Raw genomic sequence first — 20,896 nt, 5'->3', positions numbered from 1 at the left:
TTTACGGAGAGCTGGATCACTCTCTATTAACTCCATTGTACCTGCAATCTGCTGCAGTTCCGCTAGGGGCGATCACGAATAAGTGCAAAAACAATGGGGGACTATGGAGCTAGACGACTAAATGTGTCTCTTTAATTGGTTGTCCTTGAAAAATCGAAGATTGGATTGTATTTTCTGCAAGGTCAATATGGATTATAGGTCAAAAGTTGAATGAACGAGTACTTACGTCCTTTTGATTTCTTACAGGTTGGGTCGTTGTTGCCCACAACTCACTAGCTTTCTGCTAATGAATGACGTCATTTACACATTTGAAAGGCTTTTTAGAACAAATAAGTGACTCAAAAAATATAATACTCAGCGGTGTGTATTTTCTCTGCCCTCTCTTTCGCATGCAACATTCAAATTTCTGGCCAAAAAATTATATCCCGAGAAAAGTGGATTTGAGGGGTACAGCTCCATAGCCCTCCATTCATTCTGCACTTATTCGTGCAACCAGTTCAGAAACCGGAAGCTTCCCGAGAGAGGCCGTTCTCCCCTTATTAGACATTCTCTGACAGATCTGCCTCAAGTCGAACACGCCTCCCTCTCGAGAAACTGCACGCAAGCGTTGTGCGCATGCCCAAATACTGAGGCTCACTAACCAGGAAGTTGGTTTCTCATGGGAATGGGACGAATGGGAGTATCTCATGTTTGACTGCCGTGTTTGATTGGAGGTGATGATCCTGTTTGAGAGCATTTGTGGTAGAGTTTCTTGTTTTTTAGCCCTTTTAGTGGTTTTAATCGCCGCCGCTTTACAGATTTTAGAAAATTCTGAATCCATTGACGTTTCAAGGTAAGCTTACCGACGCTAACAACACAGCAGCTACCATCTTTGAGTTTAGCATCTGGTGGAGAGACATGGGACTAGAGATTAATCACTAGTTTGTCTTTTACCAACGTTTGCTACAATCTAACCGCTGAAAAATAACCTAATAAATGTATCCGTGTTCAATTTTTGTCAAAGATTCTTTCCCGGTCGGTCAGCCTCATTAGGCGTGTTCGACTTGAGGCATATCTGACTGGGTCTGGCTTTCTACGTAAACGTTATCTTCAGATATGGAGCTAAATTTGTCTCAATAATATTTGTATATGCATGTGTGTTTTGATATCTACAAATAAAAAAAATCATATTTGTAACTCGTATGTTGATTTTTACAAATATAGATGTGCATTTGTAAATAAAATGCCATTTGTAAAACCGAAAATTTCATTTGTGAAATGTGATTCTGCATTTGTGGATCACCAGCACACGCATTCTTCGCTTTCCAAAGTTACGTGTTTTTGAGATGTTCTTCACATGAAAGTCACACAAATCCACACGTAAATAGGCCTACTTTAATTCACCGGCACACAGAAATCGCAATCCAGTAGATGGCGACATCCACAAATATTTCTTGACTTGCATTGGTGTTTTGACATCCACAAATAAAAAAAATCATATTTGTAACTTGTAAATTGGTTTTCACAATAAGTAGATGTGTATTTGTAAATTAAATGGCATTTGTAAAACTGAAAATTGCCTTTGTGAAATCTAATTTTGCATTTGTGGATCACCAGCGCACACAGTTTTCGTTTTCGCATTTGTGGATCAGCAAGCCACCCAGATCCACAAGTAGCCTGCTGACACTTTCTAATCCAGTAGATGGCAGTGTTGTTCTATGGGACTCATAACCAAAGATTCTTTGCTCATAACACACAGAGCTAGTGAACCTAGTTCTTAAATCTAACAAGTTATGCCTTTTACAACAAGCTTTTTGATGGAAAAGTGGTGTTTAATTTCCATAATCTTTGTTTAGTAAACGCATAAAACCGTCAGTTTGCAAGCGAAATCAAGAATTATGATCTTTGAGTTTGTTTATGGTTACCTAGCAACCGAGGCTTTAAGTGTTAAAACTAGTGCTGCCACTAACGACTAATCTTTCGACTAATTTTTTCAATTAGTCGACTAATATAAACGACTAATTTTTGTGTTTGTTATTTCGTTGTGTCCATTTTATTTTGAACTCAACTGAAGGGGAAACATAAAATATAGATCACTCTACTTTTTTTTTTAGAAGCTTATTAAGTGAACTGTTCAAAAACATTATGTGTAAAAAAAAAAAAAAAAATCACCCATTTAAAATGCTACCATCAGATCTAATGTCAGACCTTTGATATACTTTATTTGTATGCCAGTGTTGCAATGGACATAGACAATGTTCAATGTTTGTCAAACTTCTTTGACCTGATGGCCGATCATGGCACCTACATGAACCCACCCCCCATCAAATTATCATTATATCACATCACAATTATTATTCTTATGCTATATTGTTATACATGCACTTCAAAGCAGCCAATGTTTAAAGTGCAAAAAGTTTGTGAAAACAGAGGACTGCTTCACCAATGTAAAATATAATTACAATAGTTTCATTGCTTTTGCATGGTTGCATGATAAATACTTCTCAAAACAACAGCAATTATATGGGTGCCATTGTTTTGGGATGTTTCCCTCATGCAAGCATTATACACTGGTAGGCAAATGGAAAGACTATTGACATGATATTTAATTATGCCACAATAGCTTTTGGCCATGTTTTTCAAATTTGACTATACAATACAATGCTAGATAGTGTATTAGTCTGTGCTCTGTTTTTATGGAAGTTGCATAAATCCACATTGTTCTATTAAATGTTGTTTCATAATTAAATAGCCTTGAGTTGAGGACTTTGCCAGGAGTGGAGGACTTTGCAAATGTCAGCATGTACAAAACAAGTAGGCTACAGGCACTTTGTGCGTCTTACCACATAGGATACCTTTATCTGTTGGCTTGAACGGTAAAAAATAGCCTATGCATCGTGACTTATTGAACATGGGAAATAACGCGCACCTTGATTGTTGATCACGGGCAGCGCATATTCATTTTAACGTTTTTTTTTTGTATGAATGAATAAATGACACGCCGTTGCGTTGTCAACGTGAGCCACTCTCTTCACTTAATTTATTGCAATTTCCACAATACTATATTAGTCAGAGTCTGGACTAGCGTACTAGCTTAAGCTCCCCCGCTTAACTGCCTAATAATGAATCGCGCTGAAAGCAGGCAGGCACGCAGCTTTGCTACATGCGTTTCTACTTGCGACCTTAGCAGGGTTTAAAACATGACTGCCAAAGTCTAAGTAGCCTGTTTAACATCCAAAGACAGTCGTCCTTTTCAGGAGTTAATAACATTACAGTGAGCCATTTGAGACGGGAGATCAAAAATAAATAGGTGGTCAATAGTAAAACGACTCTTCGACTAAAAAAATTGCCGTCGACTAATTTTCATGGTCGATTAAGTCGACTAATCGCGGCAGCACTAGTTAAAACCAAAGATTCTAGAACAGAGTTATGAACATCAGACGCTTGAGTGAAATCTCGACCTTATTAGTGATTGATGGCCTATCTTATGCGCTGTGTTTAAGCAGGCCATGAACAAAGGGTTAACTTATAGCCTACAGGTAGAAAAAAGAAAAAATGGTGATAATATAACGTTAGCTAAGTTAGTTTGCCTGCTAGCTAGCTATACAGTCTCTCAATGGGAATTTATGTGATCTATTTACCAGTGCAATAGTTACTTCTGTCTAAATAATAGGCCTATTTACCTCTCCTTATTCAGTGTAAACTTGGGAAAAGCCAATTGGGCCTTTCACACGGTCAGTTCTTGCAGTTCATTACCGAGTAAAAATAAACGCATAAAACCGTCAGTTTGTAATGTAGAAGCTAGGCCTACAAGAAATGTGGTAGCACAGTGGTTAGGGGAGTGAGCTCTGACCCCAAGGATTGTTGGTTCAAATCCAGGCTCAGCACAACATTTCATATACAGTTCCAATTCTATGAGCCCACCTGAACAGCTGTTTTAACGTTGCCAGCTGTTTTTTTTTTTTTTTTTTTTACTCTGTAATGAACTGCAAGAACTGACAGTGTAAAAGGTTGCTAGGTAACTATAAACAAACTCAAAGATCATAATTCTTGATTTCGCTTGCAAACTGACGGTTTTATGCGTTTACTAAACAAAGATTATGGAAATTAAACACCACTTTTCCATCAAAAAGCTTGTTGTAAAAGGCATAACTTGTTAGATTTAAGAACTAGGTTCGCTAGCTCTGTGTGTTATGAGCAAAGAATCTTTGGTTATGAGTCCCATAGAACAACACTGCCATCTACTGGATTAGAAAGTGTCAGCAGGCTACTTGTGGATCTGGGTGGCTTCTCTGCGCAAAGTTTGTCTCAAAAATACGTGATCCACAAATGCTGATCCACAAATGCGAAAATGAAAACTGTGTGTGCTGGTGATCCACAAATGCAAAATTAGATTTCACAAAGGCAATTTTCAGTTTTACAAATGCCATTTCATTTACAAATACACATCTACAATTGTGAAAACCAATTTACAAGTTACAAATATGATTTTTTTATTTGTGGATGTCAAAACACGAATGCAAGTCAAGACATATTTGTGGATGTCGCCATCTACTGGGGCCATCCTTAAAAATATTTTTGTTTGCAGTAACAGCCAAAAAAATTAAAAAATGGGTCGGTAGGTAGGTAAATATTTTTTTTTCCAAGATTCAAAGTAAAAAAAAAAAGTACAATTTTGGTCATGGTGATTACGTAGGAATGAATTTACACAAATGTGCATATCGTGACGTAACTGACTGGGTCTTCAATCCGTACCTTCAGGCGCACCATTGCAAACCTCATTCTGATGCAGGTTATATAGACCAGCCTTTCTCAAACTTCTTTGACCTGAGGCCCGGTCATGGCAGACTTTGGGGTCATAGGGCTCATCTACATGTACCCAGAAAGAAGGCTACAATAGCTCTTGGCCACATTATATTGAAATTTGACTATACAATACTCAATACTATACAGTGTATTATACAGTCTCTGCTCTGTTTCTAAGGAAGTTCCAAAAAACAACGTCGTTCTATTAAGTTTCGTTAAATAAATAAATAGCCTTCCAACAGGTTGAAGCGGAGCTTTGATACCAACGTTATCGATTAGTTTCAGTTTCTCTCGCGCAGACGCGCATTGAATGAATGCTCATACCACCACTTAATTGTAGGGCTCCTTGTTTAATGACATCGATAGCAGAAACGTTTGTTTTATTTTTTCGTCGATCCGCGGTTTATTGATCAACTGCGCAGCAAATTATCAAATGAAGCACCGGGCCAAATTTCACTCCACGACTCCGCGGACCAGCAGTCTCCATGTTGCGGACCCATATTTTGAGAAATGCTAAATAGACCAACCAATTTCTATACTCCGACACGGTCACCGTTAGACTAGGGGGGGAGAAGGGATGAGAAAAGATCTGGCCACAGTTCTTCCAGAACTTCGTGCCAAGTAAAAGCATTATCAGTTTGTGTGAATGAAAAAGCGTAGGCCATAGTGTGACATGCGTAAAACCAATGGTGTAGAGATGACGCCACAGGGTTTTATTTAAGTGAGCCACGTTTGCATGTAGGCAATTTATATTCACAATACTTGGGCCTACTAAAAGAAATATTATTTTATTGCATTTGTATTGGTTGTTTAGAGTAAAAAAAACAACAATCGGTCGGTATTAACGCAAGTTTACAACCGGCAAGTCGGTCGGACTAAAAGGGGAAAAAAATAAATATTTGGGTCGGTTCTAAATTGACAGGGTCGGTCGGGTTACGGCAAACGAAAATATTTTTAAGGATGGCCTGGATTGCGATTTCTGTGTGCCGGTGAATTAAAGTAGGCCTATTTACGTGTGGATTTGTGTGACTTTCATGTGAAAAACGTCTCAAATACCCGTAACTTTGGAAAGCGAAGAATGCGTGTGCTGGTGATCCACAAATGCAGAATTTACATTTCAGAAATGAAATTTTCGGTTTTACAAATGGCATTTTATTTACAAATGCACATCTATATTTATAAAAATCAATATACGAGTTAGAAATATGATTTTTTTTTTTTTTATTTGTAGATATCAAAACACATGCAAATCAAGAAATATTTGTGGATCCCCCTCTGCGCATATACAAATATTATTGAGACAAATTTAGCTCCATATTCAGAGGCTAGCCGGGAGGTGCTACAACAGTGGGCAGCTCATCCCGGACAGACAGGCTACAATCTGCCTGACGTGACTCGTGGGAGACATCGCGGGAGATATCGTGGAATTTTGTTTGCAATAAATACAGCAGAACTTTCATTCTTACTCATTAAAATGAGCATGATGACTGACGAAATAAATTCTTATGATGTAGTTTAAATAAACCACTCATACAGTTAACAGGCCTGCTTTGTAGCACATCAATTCAATATCAAGTGTTTTCCCTATATGTGTGTCTATCTATTTAACCAACAGCAGAAAATAACAGAATATCCAAACGTTTTAAGTAGGCTAGCCTACCATTGTTGTAGAAATCACGTATAAGAAGGTATCCCTTTGAAATCTGTTCATTTTCGCATATTCCAACATAAGGAAGCAGCATGAGACTCCCGATAAAATCGTCATGAGGACATTCCTCCCAAATGGCCCTATCACGTCTTTGAACTGACGTCATGAGGGTGTGTTTCAGCTCGTGCAGCTCGTGGAAGGCAACTGCAAGATCTGTCTGCAGGCTAAGGGTGCATTCAGGGCACTTCGGAATGACAAGGACCGCCCCCATGGCTACTTTAGGCGTATTCGACTTGAGGCAGATCTGACTTGGTCTGGCTTTCTACGTAAACGTGATCTTCAGAGGCTAGCCTGGAGGAGCTACAACAGAGGGCAGCTCATCCCGGACAGACAGGCTACAGTCTGCCTGACGTGACTCGCGGGAGATATCGCAGAATTTTGTTTGCAATAAATACAGCAGAACTTTCATTCTTACTCATTAAAATGAGCATGATGACTGACGAAATACATTCTTATGATGTAGTTTAAATAAACCACTGTTGTCATACAGTTAACAGGCCTGCATTGTAGCACATACATTCAATATGAAGTGTTTCCCCTATATGTGTGTCTATCTATTTGGCCAACAGCAGAAAATAACAGAATATCCAAACGTTTTCAGTAGGCTAGCCTAACATTGTTGCAGAAATCACATACAAGGTATCCCTTCGATTTCTGTTAATTTTCGCATATTCCAACATAAGGAAGCAGCATGAGACTCCCGTCAAAATCGTCATGAGGACATTCCTCCCAAATGGCCCTATCACGTCTTTGAACTGACGTCATGAGGGCGTGTTTTAGCTCGTGCAGCTCGTGGAAGGCAACTACAAGATCTGTCTGCAGGCTAAGACTCCCGCAATATTTTAAGGTCATGTGACATGGTGTCACGGTGGTAATTCTCTCCCCGGCTGACAGAAGTCGGACAGAATTTCTAACCAGCAAGCATTGCGTCCATCCCAGTATGCATTGTGTTCAACCCAGCATGCATCACATCAAGTCAGATCTGCACAGATCTGCCTCAAGTCGAACACGCCTAATACTTTTGGTGATTGTGATGATATCGCCTCTGACGTGTGCTGACTTGTAATTATCCCAGACTTGTTGTGATGAGAAGAAAGATGATCTGGATCTGGAAATATCGGAATCCATGCGCCTTTTCCCTGATTTTTCCTGTTTCCCATGGTTAAATTGTTTCTGAGTGTTAAAATATGCATGACACCTAATTGTGACTACTTTGGTTTTGATTTCCAGCATGGACCTGAAAACATTAGATGAAACCTACAGGGGGAAAAATAAAAGCTGTTTTATTCTTGGTGCCTCTGGGGAATCAGGAAAAGTGCTGCTCAAAGAAATTGTGGAAAGAAAACTATTCTCCAGAATCACACTCATCGGTAGACGACAGCTCACATTTGAAGATAAAGCCTTTGAGAATGTGGTAATGTAAAGGCCCATCCATAATATTATATGCATTATTCCAAAAAATGAGTGTAGTTTCATTGGACCTCCATATCTTCTTGCACAGGCTCAAGAGGTTGTTGACTTTGAGAAGTTGGATGACTATGCTGCAGCATTTCAAGGCCACGATGTGGGATATTGTTGCTTGGGAACAACCAAAGCTAAAGCTGGAACAGTGAGTTTGTCATTTCATTTTCATGTGTGATTTTGAAAGTTTTTGAATTATGTATTTGTATTGTATTTGCAGACAAAATACAGTTTGATGCCATGTGGGGTACATAAACCGACTTTAGTACCCCCAATAGCACTCTTTTTAGTACCCCAATAGCACTCTTTGTAGTACCCCAATAGCACTCTTTGTAGTACCCCCCAATAGCACTCTTTGTAGTACCCCAATAGCACTCTTTGTAGTGACCCCAATAGCACTCTTTGTAGTACCCCCAATAGCACTCTTTTGCACTTTGTTCTGAATCTGGAGCCTTATAAAATCAGTGGGGATACAGTAAAAACGCTTACTGGTCAAGTTATACTGACTGAGAACATGTTTGTCTCCCCTACTACAAAGTTTGGTCAGGCTAGGAATACTACCTTTGAAAATATTAATGCCCAAACGTGGCTTCAAAGACATTTTTGAAGGCATTTTTGAGTGTGTAAAAATCAAAGGGAAAATAATATAAACACATTGAAATTGAACAAAGAACATTTCACAAGTGTTAGTTTTGGGGCCTAAACATTATGTAGACAAACTTTGAGCAAAATCTGAGATGGTGCAGCAAACATTTTCCTGGATTATGTCTGATTTGACACAGAATGACTCCTATGTGAAAGTAATCTATGTAATGTTTCAGGAAGGTTTCATTCGGGTAGACCACGACTACGTTCTCAAATCAGCAGAGCTCGCTAAGGCAGGAGGCTGCTCCCATTTTAATCTTGAGTCGTCGAAAGGCGCAGACAAAACAAGTGGCTTCCTATACCTCAAAGTCAAGGTCTGTTTCTCACCATTTACATCCAAAATTACTTCAATCATAAAATAGACATTACTCCTATTTTTTACTTTAATATTGAGTATTTTAACAGATTTTTACCTTCTAGAAATAGTATTCCCCATTGTACATTAAGGCTGTGTCCCAAACGGAAACAATCCTACCTTCGAAGCCAGTGTTTTTCAACCACTGTGCCGGGGCACACTAGTGTGCCGTGAGAGATCATCAGGTGTGCCACAGAAAATTACCCAAATGTCACTCACTGGTCCAGAAAAGCAACTGTTGCATCAAAGAGTTTATAACCACATGCTCTCATTGATTGTATAATTGCACTATTTGTGGTATGTAGGCATTGTAGAACGGGGGCCCCATATCCAGTATTCACAGAATCATCACATATCCAGTTTATAACAACAATTAAATTAGATATAGTCACCAACAAATGAAACAGAGGGCGCTTGTTTTATTGAGCAGGTCTTGCATAGAAGCCATAATAAGGCCATATCTGTGTATTATTTGAATTTTTAGGCTATGGTATGTTTATTTTGTCTTCACACTGGATGTTAGTGTGCCGTGGGACATTTTAAGTGTCAAAAGTGCGCCGTGGCACAAAAAAGGTTGAAAAACACTGTTCTAAGCAGAGGTGTAAAGCGCTGTGGACACTAGCACCGACATGAGTGCGACGAACTTCGCTTTCGACATTTGATTGCTTAGACCCCATTATTATCAATACAACACCACACACCAGCGTCAAACTCTGCCGCCACCTGCACTGGTGTGCGGGGTTGTATTGATAATAATGTTGTCAAAGTAATCGAATGTCGAAAGTGGAGTGCGCTGCACTCATGTCGGCGCCGGTCTCTGCAATGCTTAAAAGTCCGACTTCAGAAAGTAAAAGTCCTGCCACATTTTTGTTCCAATCATTCACTTAATCAGCTGATTGTAATTAGCACAAATCTTAAGCCAGGTAAATCAGCTAGTTTGTGAAATCACCTGTTCTAAGCGCACAGGTAAAACCAAAACATGGCAGGACTTTTACTTTCTGAAGTTTTACATCTCTGCTTCTAAAGTAGCATTCGGTGGCACCAAGGCATTAAGGCGTGTCTCAATCAAATATTTGTATGAAATTCTGCTTTCTAAGATACCTTTGTTGTACCGAAGGCACCTAACATGTATTCAACTAAAAATTCTTTAGAACCTCTCAGCTTCAACTCTGATCCACTGATTAAATCAGTTGTCGATTCGGTAACCTGGCAACGGTGTTCTATCTTGCTAGGTTGTCTGAAACAAAGTTCATAGCTGGCACCTTGATGCCTGCTATGGCAAGTGACTTGTTAGACAGTTGAAGGCATTGAGGCAGCAGGCAGCAGCCTTCCGTTTCAGACACAGCCTTAGTCACAAACCATGGGACACATGAGGGGAAATTACCCAGAATGATAATTTTACTGTTTATGATGTGTAGGTGCACAGGTGTCTAACCTTTCATGATTGTTACAGGTGGAATGTGTTTGATGTCTGTTGCTGAGGGATATTATCACCACTGTTCTGGAAATAATAGCATAAATAATGTACTTTTGAACCTAATGGCTAAGGTGGATGCATTTTCTTATATCTGGGCATTAAAATTTGTTTGGTTGTTTGTTTGTTTCAACAGGGACAGGTAGAGGCTGATATTGAGCAATTGGACTTTGAGCGCTATTCCATCTACCGACCTGCGTAAGTTAGCTTACTCACTCCCATTTATCAAGCTTCTTAGAGATACAACTATGTGGACTATAGTAGTGTTTGGGTGAATAGACTTGATTTGATAAAGGATTATATTCTATGCATTTGATCATACCTGACAATATTGACCTTCATGGTTATACTCTATTCCACCTTAGCGAATAATTTTCTGCACATTGAATGTTTCCACAGAGTTCTCCTGGTGGACAGACAGGAGAGCAGAGCAGCAGAATGGATGGCAAGGAAGTTCCTTGGTGCGTTCTCTAGTGCGTTTCCGACAGCAATGTCCATTCCTATCACTTCCGTAGCCAGAGCCATGTTGGCCAATACTGTTATCCAGGGAGAGAAGAAAGTAGAAATCCTGGAGAACAAGGCAATGTATGACCTTGGGAAACTGGGGGTGAAATGAAAAAAGTTGTTGTATTTATATACAGTTAAACTTAAAAAAAAATAAAAAATATATAACATCTGTGCCTAAGGCCTGATATGCACTTTTTATGTTGGTGAAAGGGAATATAAATATATTTATATGTGATGATTTCACTCCATCGCACTTCAAAGGCTTTCTCTTACAGTATAAGGGAAAAGATGAATATATTGCCATGTCATTAATAATTGGACTACCACTGTTTTAGTGGCAATGTATATATATAATATACATTGCCACTAATCTTACATGCAGCTAAACCTTGGATAATGCAAGACATTGGTATGTTACCTGCATTTTCATTTGGTTAATAAAGACTTTGTAATACTACACCACTGCTGTAACTTTTGCTCTGAGTTCATGCATTCAGTATTCATTTTTGCTTTACTGCAAGGCATCTCGTGCTACTATTGCTACTCTCTTAGAGATGCAATCATAAATATATCATCATATTACAGAGATGATTGAGATGTGACTCAAAACGGCAACTGTCCTGAAGGTTGCAGCAAAGGGGTGATGATCAGCACAGCAGTGCCCAGCAGGTACATGAACCATCTCCCCCTGACTAAAGATAACGCTACATTGGGTTTTGAATGACTATCCGCTCTATCATTTACATTGATGTCTTACAATTGAGGAACAACAATTAAGCTGCATGATTAATGTATGTTGTAACAAGCATTGATATTGTGTGTGTGTGTGTGTGTGTGTGTGTGTGTGTGTGTATGAGAGAGAGAGAGAGAGTTAAGTGAGAGAAAGTTAAGTGCATAGACCATGCTCATGACAATTATTTAGCATTGGTTAATGAATTATCTTGCAGATTGACATGTTACACCTGGCATTTGTGAATAGTCATGTGTGAGTAAATGTTTATTTGACATTTGATATACAAGATAAAGTGTTTGTAGGCCTATGCCAAAGACAGAATTAGACATTGACCAAATGTATCATAACATTCTATTCTATTTGAATTTCCCCTTGAATTTCTTTGAATTTCTACTTGAATTTCTCCTTGAGGATCAATAAAGTATCTATCTATCTATCTATTTTCCAGAGTAGCCTAATTGAACTGTTGCAATGTGTGAAATCTGATGAAAGCACTGATCCTGTGTGTGAATTCACTTGTCATGAATTGTTTCTCTTTTGTGAAGACGAGGACCTTCCCTTGCAAAAAATAACTGCAGTTATGTGACACAAAACTGCAGTTATGCTACAGTCTTTCCAAAGAACATCACAGTTTCAAGTGCAATGCAATTTTACATCAAAATATTGCATTCCTGCAAATGAACTGCAAGGAATTCCTCAAACTGCCGTTTTATAAAGAACTGTAGTTTTTTGTAAGGGCTACCCTACATACTCAAGGAGTGTCTGTTATCTTTATCTTTAGGTGTCTGGTACATTATAACCAAAGATCTTAAATTGGAATGCAGACAAGCCTGTGAAGGTCCTGAATAACTCCTTGTTGTTATCAAGACAACAAATAAACAGTTGCGGCAAAACTACTTTGAGACTCAGGCATTCAATTAACGATCATAAACACAACACAGAGCAGACCGTTACATTGTGTCACCTGATTCACTTCCCACTGTCCCAGAAGGGGGCCATAGAGACAGCTCACACGGAGATTCCTCTTTAATAATTACTGTTCACAGTTGACTGGGGTTACGAACCAGTTAAGCCTGTGGCCCATAGACCTCATTCACTCCTGCAGGATCCAATCTTGACCATTTCACATGTACACGTCTGCCATTAAAATGTGACCTCAGATATCAGAAGCATCTCCCATATCAGATCATACTGTGAATGTTGGGTGTTCAAAGGTGAGAAACAAAAGTCAGCTCAGGTGACTGCTGGTGCACTCTACAGTAGCTTGCATTTGTCCCATGAGTGTGTGTAAAGGTCAGTTTGTCTTGCACTGTGGGTGTGGCTGTGACATTGTGGTGCTTGGACTTTACTGTAGTTCAATGATTGATCTCTAAAATAAATGTATGAGATCCTGTCATTCAGGTTTTAGTGGCTTTCAGTGGTGCTGCTCTAAAGGTAACTGTCAGACCATAGGTATTATACCTGTTCAGAATGTAGGAAAATGTCCTTTAATTATGCTTTTCATATATTGCACAGATTTTGGACATAGTAGAGTGTAAGCGACTTACATAATGAGAATAATATTCAAGCTTTGTAAAGGAGATCTTAACAATACATAGCCTACTTCTACAATAAATACTATTACCAGAGGATAATAGAAGTCTATTTTTTTGGCCAAGTCAAAAAAAGCATACAAATGTCAAATTGTCTTGTCACAAATACTTTCAAAAACAATGTTGTCACTACAAATATTTGAATATTAAAAACAACATTTACAATAAACAACCAAACCTTATGTTTTGTTCTTGAGTTTTGGTTACAAAAACTTGGTTGGGTGGGGGGGGTCAAGCGGGCAGCTATCAATTAAAAACTGAAAAGAAAAGCTATTATTATTATTATTATTATTATTTTGATAGACAATGGACATTCTGTGGTTACGCAGCGACCTCCTACGGCTACAGATTGAACTGCTGATGCGAACCTCCATGACCCGGAAGCAACAACTTCACAGGCGAACCTAAGCCGACAGCATGGCGGAATACACAGATACACGTGAAATAAGTAAGTTTATGGTATATCACCTATTAATGAGTTTGTCTTCAACAGCAAGATATTTCAGATGTGACTGATAAACTGAAGCTATTGTCATTCAGGATTTCTTAACGATAGGCTACTTTAATGTTTTACTGTGGTGGTGATGCTCGCGTGAGGCTCAGTTAGCCATCATTCAGTCGCTATAAGTAGCCTAAACGCTGAATTATTGAAATCACAGTGGTTAACTTTACTTGATGCTAAAGTTTATAACATCTCGGTATGTGTTTGCTGTAAGATGCATTTAGCTTTGCTTTTTTGTCGCAGACCACGAAGGAGGTGCCGGAGAAGAGGTGCCTGATCTGTCAGACAGTGAAGATGATGAGCAGTGGGAATGGATGACGGAGAACTCTGATACTTCAATTGTTTGCTTGTTTTGTGACAGGTGGGTTATGCTAAGGCCTACTAACGATTGCTGAGTTTGTGCACTTTTGAAATTTGAAACAGAAGTGGAAGTAGCTGAAACTGAAAACCAAATGTTTCACGTTTCTTCTTTAGATCACTGAATTCCATGGCAGCCACACTGCAACATTGTTTGTCTGAACACTGTGTAAACATTCCAGAATTGGTGAAGAAATTTAGTAAGTAAGCATTTCTGTTGGATATTTTGGACTCTTTGAAAGTGACTTTTACCATATCATCATTTCATAAACATCTTTTGACAGGGCTGGATGATTATGGCTACATAAAGATGATAAATTACATAAGATCAGAGGTAAGGTGATCGCTCATGATGACATTGTGATGGTTAGGGTTAATTACAGTAGGCCTACTTCCTTTTACTTGGATGGTTTAAAACTATGCAATACTGTCTCACTGCAGAAGTGTACTGCAGAAAAGTTATTGCAGAGTTCAGATAATGGAGTCCTTCCTTGGGACAGCGACGATTACATGCGACCTGCTCTCCCAGACGATCCATTACTCCAGATTGGTATGTACAGACACTTTAGCTGGTCGATTATGCACCACATATACACAACTCCGACATTCCTGTTGTGCAGCCCTCCCATAAGTGAATCTCTCCATCATATGTCTGTGTGCCTCCATCTGTCTCAGACCTGGAGGAGCTGTGTGGCGTAGAAGCGATGGTGGTGGGCCAGTCTTGTGGTGGCCCTGCAGCAGACCTGTTGCGGAGAGCCCAGCAGGCGGAGGAGAGAGCTGTGCGCTCGGAGGAAGCGCTGTCCAGAGCCATGGAGGACCTGCACAAGCTCAAGTAAGCTCTTCGAGAGTCGAGACCTAATGCCTGTTCTGGAGCACTGCTCACATATTCCACCAGAACACTAAATATTTGATTGAAAAGTATCATATTATCAGAAAGAGAAACAACATGGCACATTAGCAAAATATTATGATTACATGGTGGTTCTTAAATACAGCAGTGGTTACACATTAATCAGAGTCATATGAATTTCTATCTCAGGCATTAATGGAAACCTTGGTAGATTTATGACAATATATCTGTCTCGTGCAATATTCTAGAAGCTGACTTTAGATATGATCAAGCTAAGAGTAACTAACTCTATTAGGTAAAATTTATAACACTGCAGCTTTAACACTTTTGCTATTTGGGCATAATTTTTGAACCAAATGCTAGGCCTGTCGTGTTATATGTAGTCATGTTTTTTTCATTAGGACTGTCAAACGATTCATTTTTTAAAAACTGTGACTAACTGCTGAATTTCAATAGTTACCTGTATTCGCGATTAATTGCACATTTTATCACATGATTAAAATTCTATTGTTTTGCATCTCAGAACTGTTTTAAAGTCCATATTAACAATGTAAAGCAATTCTTATCAGTGTATCTTGATTGGATGTCATGAATGCAGTGACAGTTACTTTATGAATTTTAAGAATTTCAAAAGAAATGCAGTTAGTCTGTGGCAACGCAATGTCTTCTTTAGAAATATACTGTAGCTTAATATATATTGCTTTAAACTGAAATAAAGGCTACAGCAGAAGTGCAAGCACAAAATGTAGACACATTATAAGTGCATAACAAACAAATCATTATGTGAGTTCAGTTGAAAATAAAGGAACTTGCACTATTGAAAAAAATGTACAATAAAGTGCATAACAAACAGAAATAATCCATATCTCCATTAACTATGTTCAGTTCAGGCAGCAGTATAGAAGTGTAAACAATGTTTACCTCGTAGATGGTAGCTTAAATTTGAAGTGCTTCGGTGATATTTTAATTCCACGTCGACTGAGCAGACCAGGAGTTAAAAAAAATACAAATAAAGAACTTTGAACTGTGTTGCTGTTTATCCTCTCCATGACTGCAGCAGCTTGAGAAGGAGGTAGTAGCCTACTAGGAACTAGTGTCTGTGTCAGCTTGATGACAAGAAAGTCTGCATGTAGTATGAGTACCTGAAGGGATCAGACAGAAAAACATTTAGCGGCATGCGATTTAAAAAAAACAAAAAGCGTTGAAAAAAATGCTTGTCCTTAATCTCACCACGATTAATGCGTTAATGCTGACAGCCCTAGTTTTCATAAATAGCCTGTGCGTTTTCAGCCTCTGACTGGAGCAAGGAAACATGGCAATATAAGCATCCATCTTAAATGAAATAGCTTAATCTTAAACATCACCATTACATCCAGTTTCATGAGCTGGGAACAAAAATGTGCAGTTGCAGGTGGAGGGAGGCCTTGTAATGACCTTAGATAGATAGATACCTTATTGATCCCCAAGGGGAAATTCAAGATTATCAACATTATAGGGTGGATAGCATAAAATAGTCTAAAATGACAATAATATTGTTTATCACAATATTTTCTAGACAATGTATTGTCCAGCAAAAATAGTTATCTGGGACAGATCTACCCAATAAACCCTGTTAGTCTAGTGGCCACTATATGCTTTATATCTTCTTTAGAGTCACTCGGAAGGAGTTTTTCTTCACTCTGCACACATTGATTCTAACTCTCCCAAAGGAGAGCTCAACTTTACAGATTTATCCTCTTAGGTTGTTTGGCCTCTTTACCAGCAGAGGGTAGCATAGAGACTTGAAACACAGATGGGTGCAATGAAAGTAGGCGAGGAGAGTGGAAAAGTTGAACCAGGGGTAAAATTCCACTGCAGTAACTGAGAGTGAATGGGTGGGGGTGGGAGTGGGGGGTTGCAAAGAAGAGTGTCCAGAAGAGAAGAGTGGCTATATGTGTCGTGACTGTTGTGTGCGCGTGTGTGTGTTTGTGTGTGTGTGTGTGTGTGTGTGTGTGTGAGCGCGCGTGTGTGTGTGTTTTTTTGTTATGTTTGGTGTGTTTGCACGTGCGTTCACAGACTCCTGGCCCAGGGCTTGGTGTTGAACGCGGACACTAGCCGTAGCTCTTTGGCTGGCGGGTCCATCGCCGAGCTGAGGGAGGATGAGGACGAAGCCTACTTCAGCTCCTACGGCCACTACAGCATCCATGAAGAGATGCTCAAGGTACGTCTGCGTACCACCTCGCCACCACCTCACGGCACCTGGGCATGATCTGAAGTTCAGTGCCTCTGAAGTTAGTAAATGCAAGTAGTAATAACCAGTTTTATGAGAGGGTCTGCATAGGAAAAAGCAGCATAAGCATTTGCATTGTGATCAAAGCCTTAACCCCCCCCCCCCCCCCCTCCCACACACACACACACACACACACACACACACACACACACACACCACCTCCCAACACACATGCGTACACACCTCTTTCACTGCAGTGTATGTAGCGGGCTGTGATTGTGATTGGAGCTCAGTGCACTGTGTGCGTTAATACTCTGTTTACGTCAGACCTCAAACTCTCATCACACCCCAAAGGAGATGTGAGCTGTTGGCGCAGGAAGCTGCTGACGAACATTTAACGGGGCCCATAAAATACTCAACTCTATACGTCGACATTTACGTCTACCAATGTATAGAAAATGCAGGCGTCATACTTTTCTTAACCCGTTCCTCACCTCCTGACCCCTCTGCTGTCCCTCACTGTCCAAGTGCAGTTTGTCTGTCATATTCTACAGTAACAGACTGTATTCACCACCATGTAAATTACATAATTGTTAATTAATTGTTAAAAGCAATATTTTTGTAAAGCCCAGAAATTACAAAATGTAGAATCACAATGTCTCCAAAATTAGCCCTAATTTTCGTGTCATATCTAGGAGTTAAATAAGAATATTCAATGGAGTTTGTTCAATTGAGAATATTCGCCATATAAAGTCCTGGCTGAGTGTTTGTACCCTTACAGATTATGGAAATTAAATGTGATAAGAGTTAAAGCAAATGTATAATTTACAGCTGCATGCCTTTGAAAATAGATTATTTGTTCATTTTACTATCCTAAAATTGCTTGAACAGATTTGTATTTGATCTTGTATTCAATCATTCAGCCTGTTTACACCAAGACCAAATAGTCACTCTGCTGTTCGGTTTCATTATGTGCACCTAAATGAACATGGGCCAGAGAAACCAAAAGTGTGAGTACCTGAAGGGATCAGACAGAAAATTATAGTATTTACCTTTAACATGCTTGACTATCAGAATCTCACTGGATGTGGCTGCAAGAGAAAATTGACCTCAGTTCACATTATCCTACAGGATAATGACCCAAAACATACAGCTAAATGCACCCAGCAATGAAGTGGCCTTCTATGGGTCCAGACATAAATCCAATTGAATTGGATTTACCTGGAAAACCTCCAGTATTTTGAATAATGGGATATAATCTGTCACCCTGCTTTAATTGTCTTTTTTTTCTGTTCAAAAGGGGGTGGGTCGGGTTTATGGTCAGGCATCCTTTCAAAACATTTGCACAGTTGTTAGATTTAGAGGCAATTGTGTGAGATGCTATTACAATAGCCTACAATTTTGACTAAATTGTTAGCAATTATTAAGGGCGCACACCTGCACAGCCCTCATGGCACACCGTTTGGGACCCACTGAGCTAATAGACTCCATGATTTTCTTTGTAAATTGTCAACTTGATCTGTGAGATTTGGACTGTTATTTCATATGATATCAACTTTGTAATCCTAATACTTTCCCCATATTGAGCCAATCTAGTGGTTTATGCCTAATGTACATATGCATAGACTGAGACATAACTCCCATAATGCATTGGTTCCCAAAGACTGGGTCACGACCCACGGGTGGATCGCAGGAGGTTTTATTTGGGTCGCCAGCACAATTTATGTTGTGTAATAGGCCTAACTTATACCATTGAAAAGATTGAGAACTTGTGGCCTAAAACAATATTGGTGGTTGCATGTTAGATCTGAAGTGAAATGGTCTGTCATTTTTAAAAAGTGGGTCCCTAGGAAAAAAGTTTGGGAAACACTGCCATATTGAACCAATCTAGTGGTTTATGCCAAGTGTACATATGCATAGACTGAGATATAACTAGTTGTCCTGACTCATTGACCTCTCAGTAACAATCCCTCTTGCGGAGAGACACGTGCTCCATCTTTTTAATGGAAAAACTATGACAGTGTAATCATTTATAACCAAGCACAATGCTTTTGTCCCACCCCACCCAGGACAAGGTGCGTACGGAGAGCTACAGGGACTTCATGCACCTGAATCAGGACGTCTTCAAGGACAAGGTGAGCGGACACAGAGGGCCTGGCCAGTCCCTTCCCTCCTCAGGGTCCTTCCTGTGCATTACCCGCTATCCTCTCTCTTTATTGGGGCTTGAGTGCAGGAGTACGATGGCATGGCCACGCTTTCTGCTGGAAAGAGAGAGGAAGAGAGAGAAAGGGAGAGAGAGAGAGAGGTGGATAAAGCTGGATAACGATGTGATGACAGCGCTGATTTAAAACCCTCTGACTTTATTACATGCCAAAGCGTTTTTCAACAGCACCTAACCAGTGGACTGCACAGAGCTGATAACACGGAGAGAGACCCCCCCCACTCACACACACACACACACACACACATACCTCTGTAACACTCTTACATACACACACACACTGACGCATAGCAGCCTATACAGGCCTCATTTGTTATATGCTGATGGCGGCTTCACCAGGGCTGTTATGAGTGTCTGCGGGATGGCGGGGGATGGCGGGGGGGCATGATTTGGAAGTGGGGTTGGGGTGGGTGGGGGTTGGGCGCCGGGGCGACGAGAGCCAGGGCTTATCTTGGCCATCGGGGCAGCGGTGTTGGCGAATGGGGGTGAGCTCGGCGGGCCGATGCGACCCTGTCAGCATGATAAACGCGCCCCGCTCTCTTCTAGCTTGGCTCGGCAGCGGGGGGATGGCAAGGACATGCTGGCAGATCAGGAGTGCGTTCACTCCTTGCTTTGGCAGCGTGCTCCCTCCCTCGGTCCCTCTTTCACTCTCTCACTCACGCCTTCTCTTCTCCGCCTCCTCCATCCTTCTGGCCTTCAGGTGGTGCTGGACGTTGGCTGTGGCACCGGAATCCTCTCCATGTTCGCGGCAAGGGCGGGTGCCAAGAAGGTCATTGGGGTTGACCAGTCCGAGATCATCTACCAAGCTATGGACATCGTAAGGTTAGTGTGGTGTTCAGAAATAAGCAAGGAATCTAAACTTAATAAAAGTAGCCAAGCAGAATGGTTTTTCCCACACAAATCTCAAAAACTCATCAGACATATTTGGAAAACCATGTCAAACATATCTATGAAGCTTCTTCCTATTGAAGCTAAAAGATGAAGGGTCAACATTTGTAATTGTGGATATGTTCATTAGATTCCATCATGTCTATTTGTCTGATATCTGAGTTGGTTACTCAGTTGGCTATGTATTGGATTGCATTAAATTCACAATTAGTCATTCCCTTGTCTCTAGCACCCATAACCATGTCTCGCTGGAGGCGTGTTATCTCTCTGAGTGCTCGTCAGTAATGTCCCCTTAGACCTTGCTGCCCTTGACCAGACTCATCTCTCTGGGCTGCAGACGCTGACTTCCAGCTCTGGGTTGGTGCGGGTGCTCCAGGGTCAAGTTCCTGAGGTGGTGGGTTTGGTGTTTCAGCAAAGCCCCCACAGAGGACTGCCTGACCTCCAGTGTTCTTGTTATTTGTTCCTGGAGCACGACTCCAGTAAATCCAATTGTTGTGAGCTCGACGCGCGTGACGCTCGTAAATCGAAGCCCGCCACTGCGGACAGACAGTCGCCTCGCGCCGTCCACACAGTAGAAGCTCTCCACCTATCTCGCGCTTTGCGGGTTTT

General features: G+C 40.4%; 2 protein-coding genes across 3 annotated transcripts in view; both read left to right on the top strand.

The window, feature by feature from the left end:
- Positions 1-613: 613 nt before the first annotated feature.
- htatip2 (HIV-1 Tat interactive protein 2) lies at positions 614-11,392 on the top strand. Of its 2 annotated transcripts, none has more exons than XM_042060829.1 (6): positions 614-832; positions 7,724-7,907; positions 7,995-8,102; positions 8,776-8,913; positions 10,565-10,626; positions 10,828-11,392. In XM_042060829.1, the coding sequence occupies exons 1-6, from the start codon at positions 717-719 to the stop codon at positions 11,042-11,044; spliced, it is 825 nt and encodes a 274-aa protein (XP_041916763.1). In that variant the 5' UTR covers positions 614-716; the 3' UTR covers positions 11,045-11,392. The 2 variants fall into 2 exon arrangements, with proteins under 2 accessions (XP_041916763.1, XP_041916764.1); XM_042060830.1 differs by having other exon boundaries at positions 627-713.
- A 2,197-nt stretch (positions 11,393-13,589) lies between these two features.
- Positions 13,590-20,896, top strand: part of prmt3 (protein arginine methyltransferase 3) — a 49,578-nt gene continuing 42,271 nt past the window's right edge. The window contains exons 1-9 of the mRNA XM_042060826.1: positions 13,590-13,708; positions 14,006-14,123; positions 14,237-14,319; positions 14,404-14,453; positions 14,561-14,669; positions 14,795-14,951; positions 17,025-17,169; positions 19,248-19,313; positions 20,100-20,221. Of these exons, the coding sequence (XP_041916760.1) occupies positions 13,678-13,708; positions 14,006-14,123; positions 14,237-14,319; positions 14,404-14,453; positions 14,561-14,669; positions 14,795-14,951; positions 17,025-17,169; positions 19,248-19,313; positions 20,100-20,221 (881 nt within the window). The 5' untranslated portion in view covers positions 13,590-13,677. The remainder of the gene's footprint in view (positions 13,709-14,005; positions 14,124-14,236; positions 14,320-14,403; positions 14,454-14,560; positions 14,670-14,794; positions 14,952-17,024; positions 17,170-19,247; positions 19,314-20,099; positions 20,222-20,896) is intronic.

This window comes from Alosa sapidissima, chromosome 14 (assembly GCF_018492685.1).
Source record: "Alosa sapidissima isolate fAloSap1 chromosome 14, fAloSap1.pri, whole genome shotgun sequence".
NCBI lineage: Eukaryota > Metazoa > Chordata > Actinopteri > Clupeiformes > Clupeidae > Alosa > Alosa sapidissima.
The sequence above is the reverse complement of the archived record's forward strand: the minus strand, read 5'-3'. Positions and strand labels throughout refer to the sequence as shown.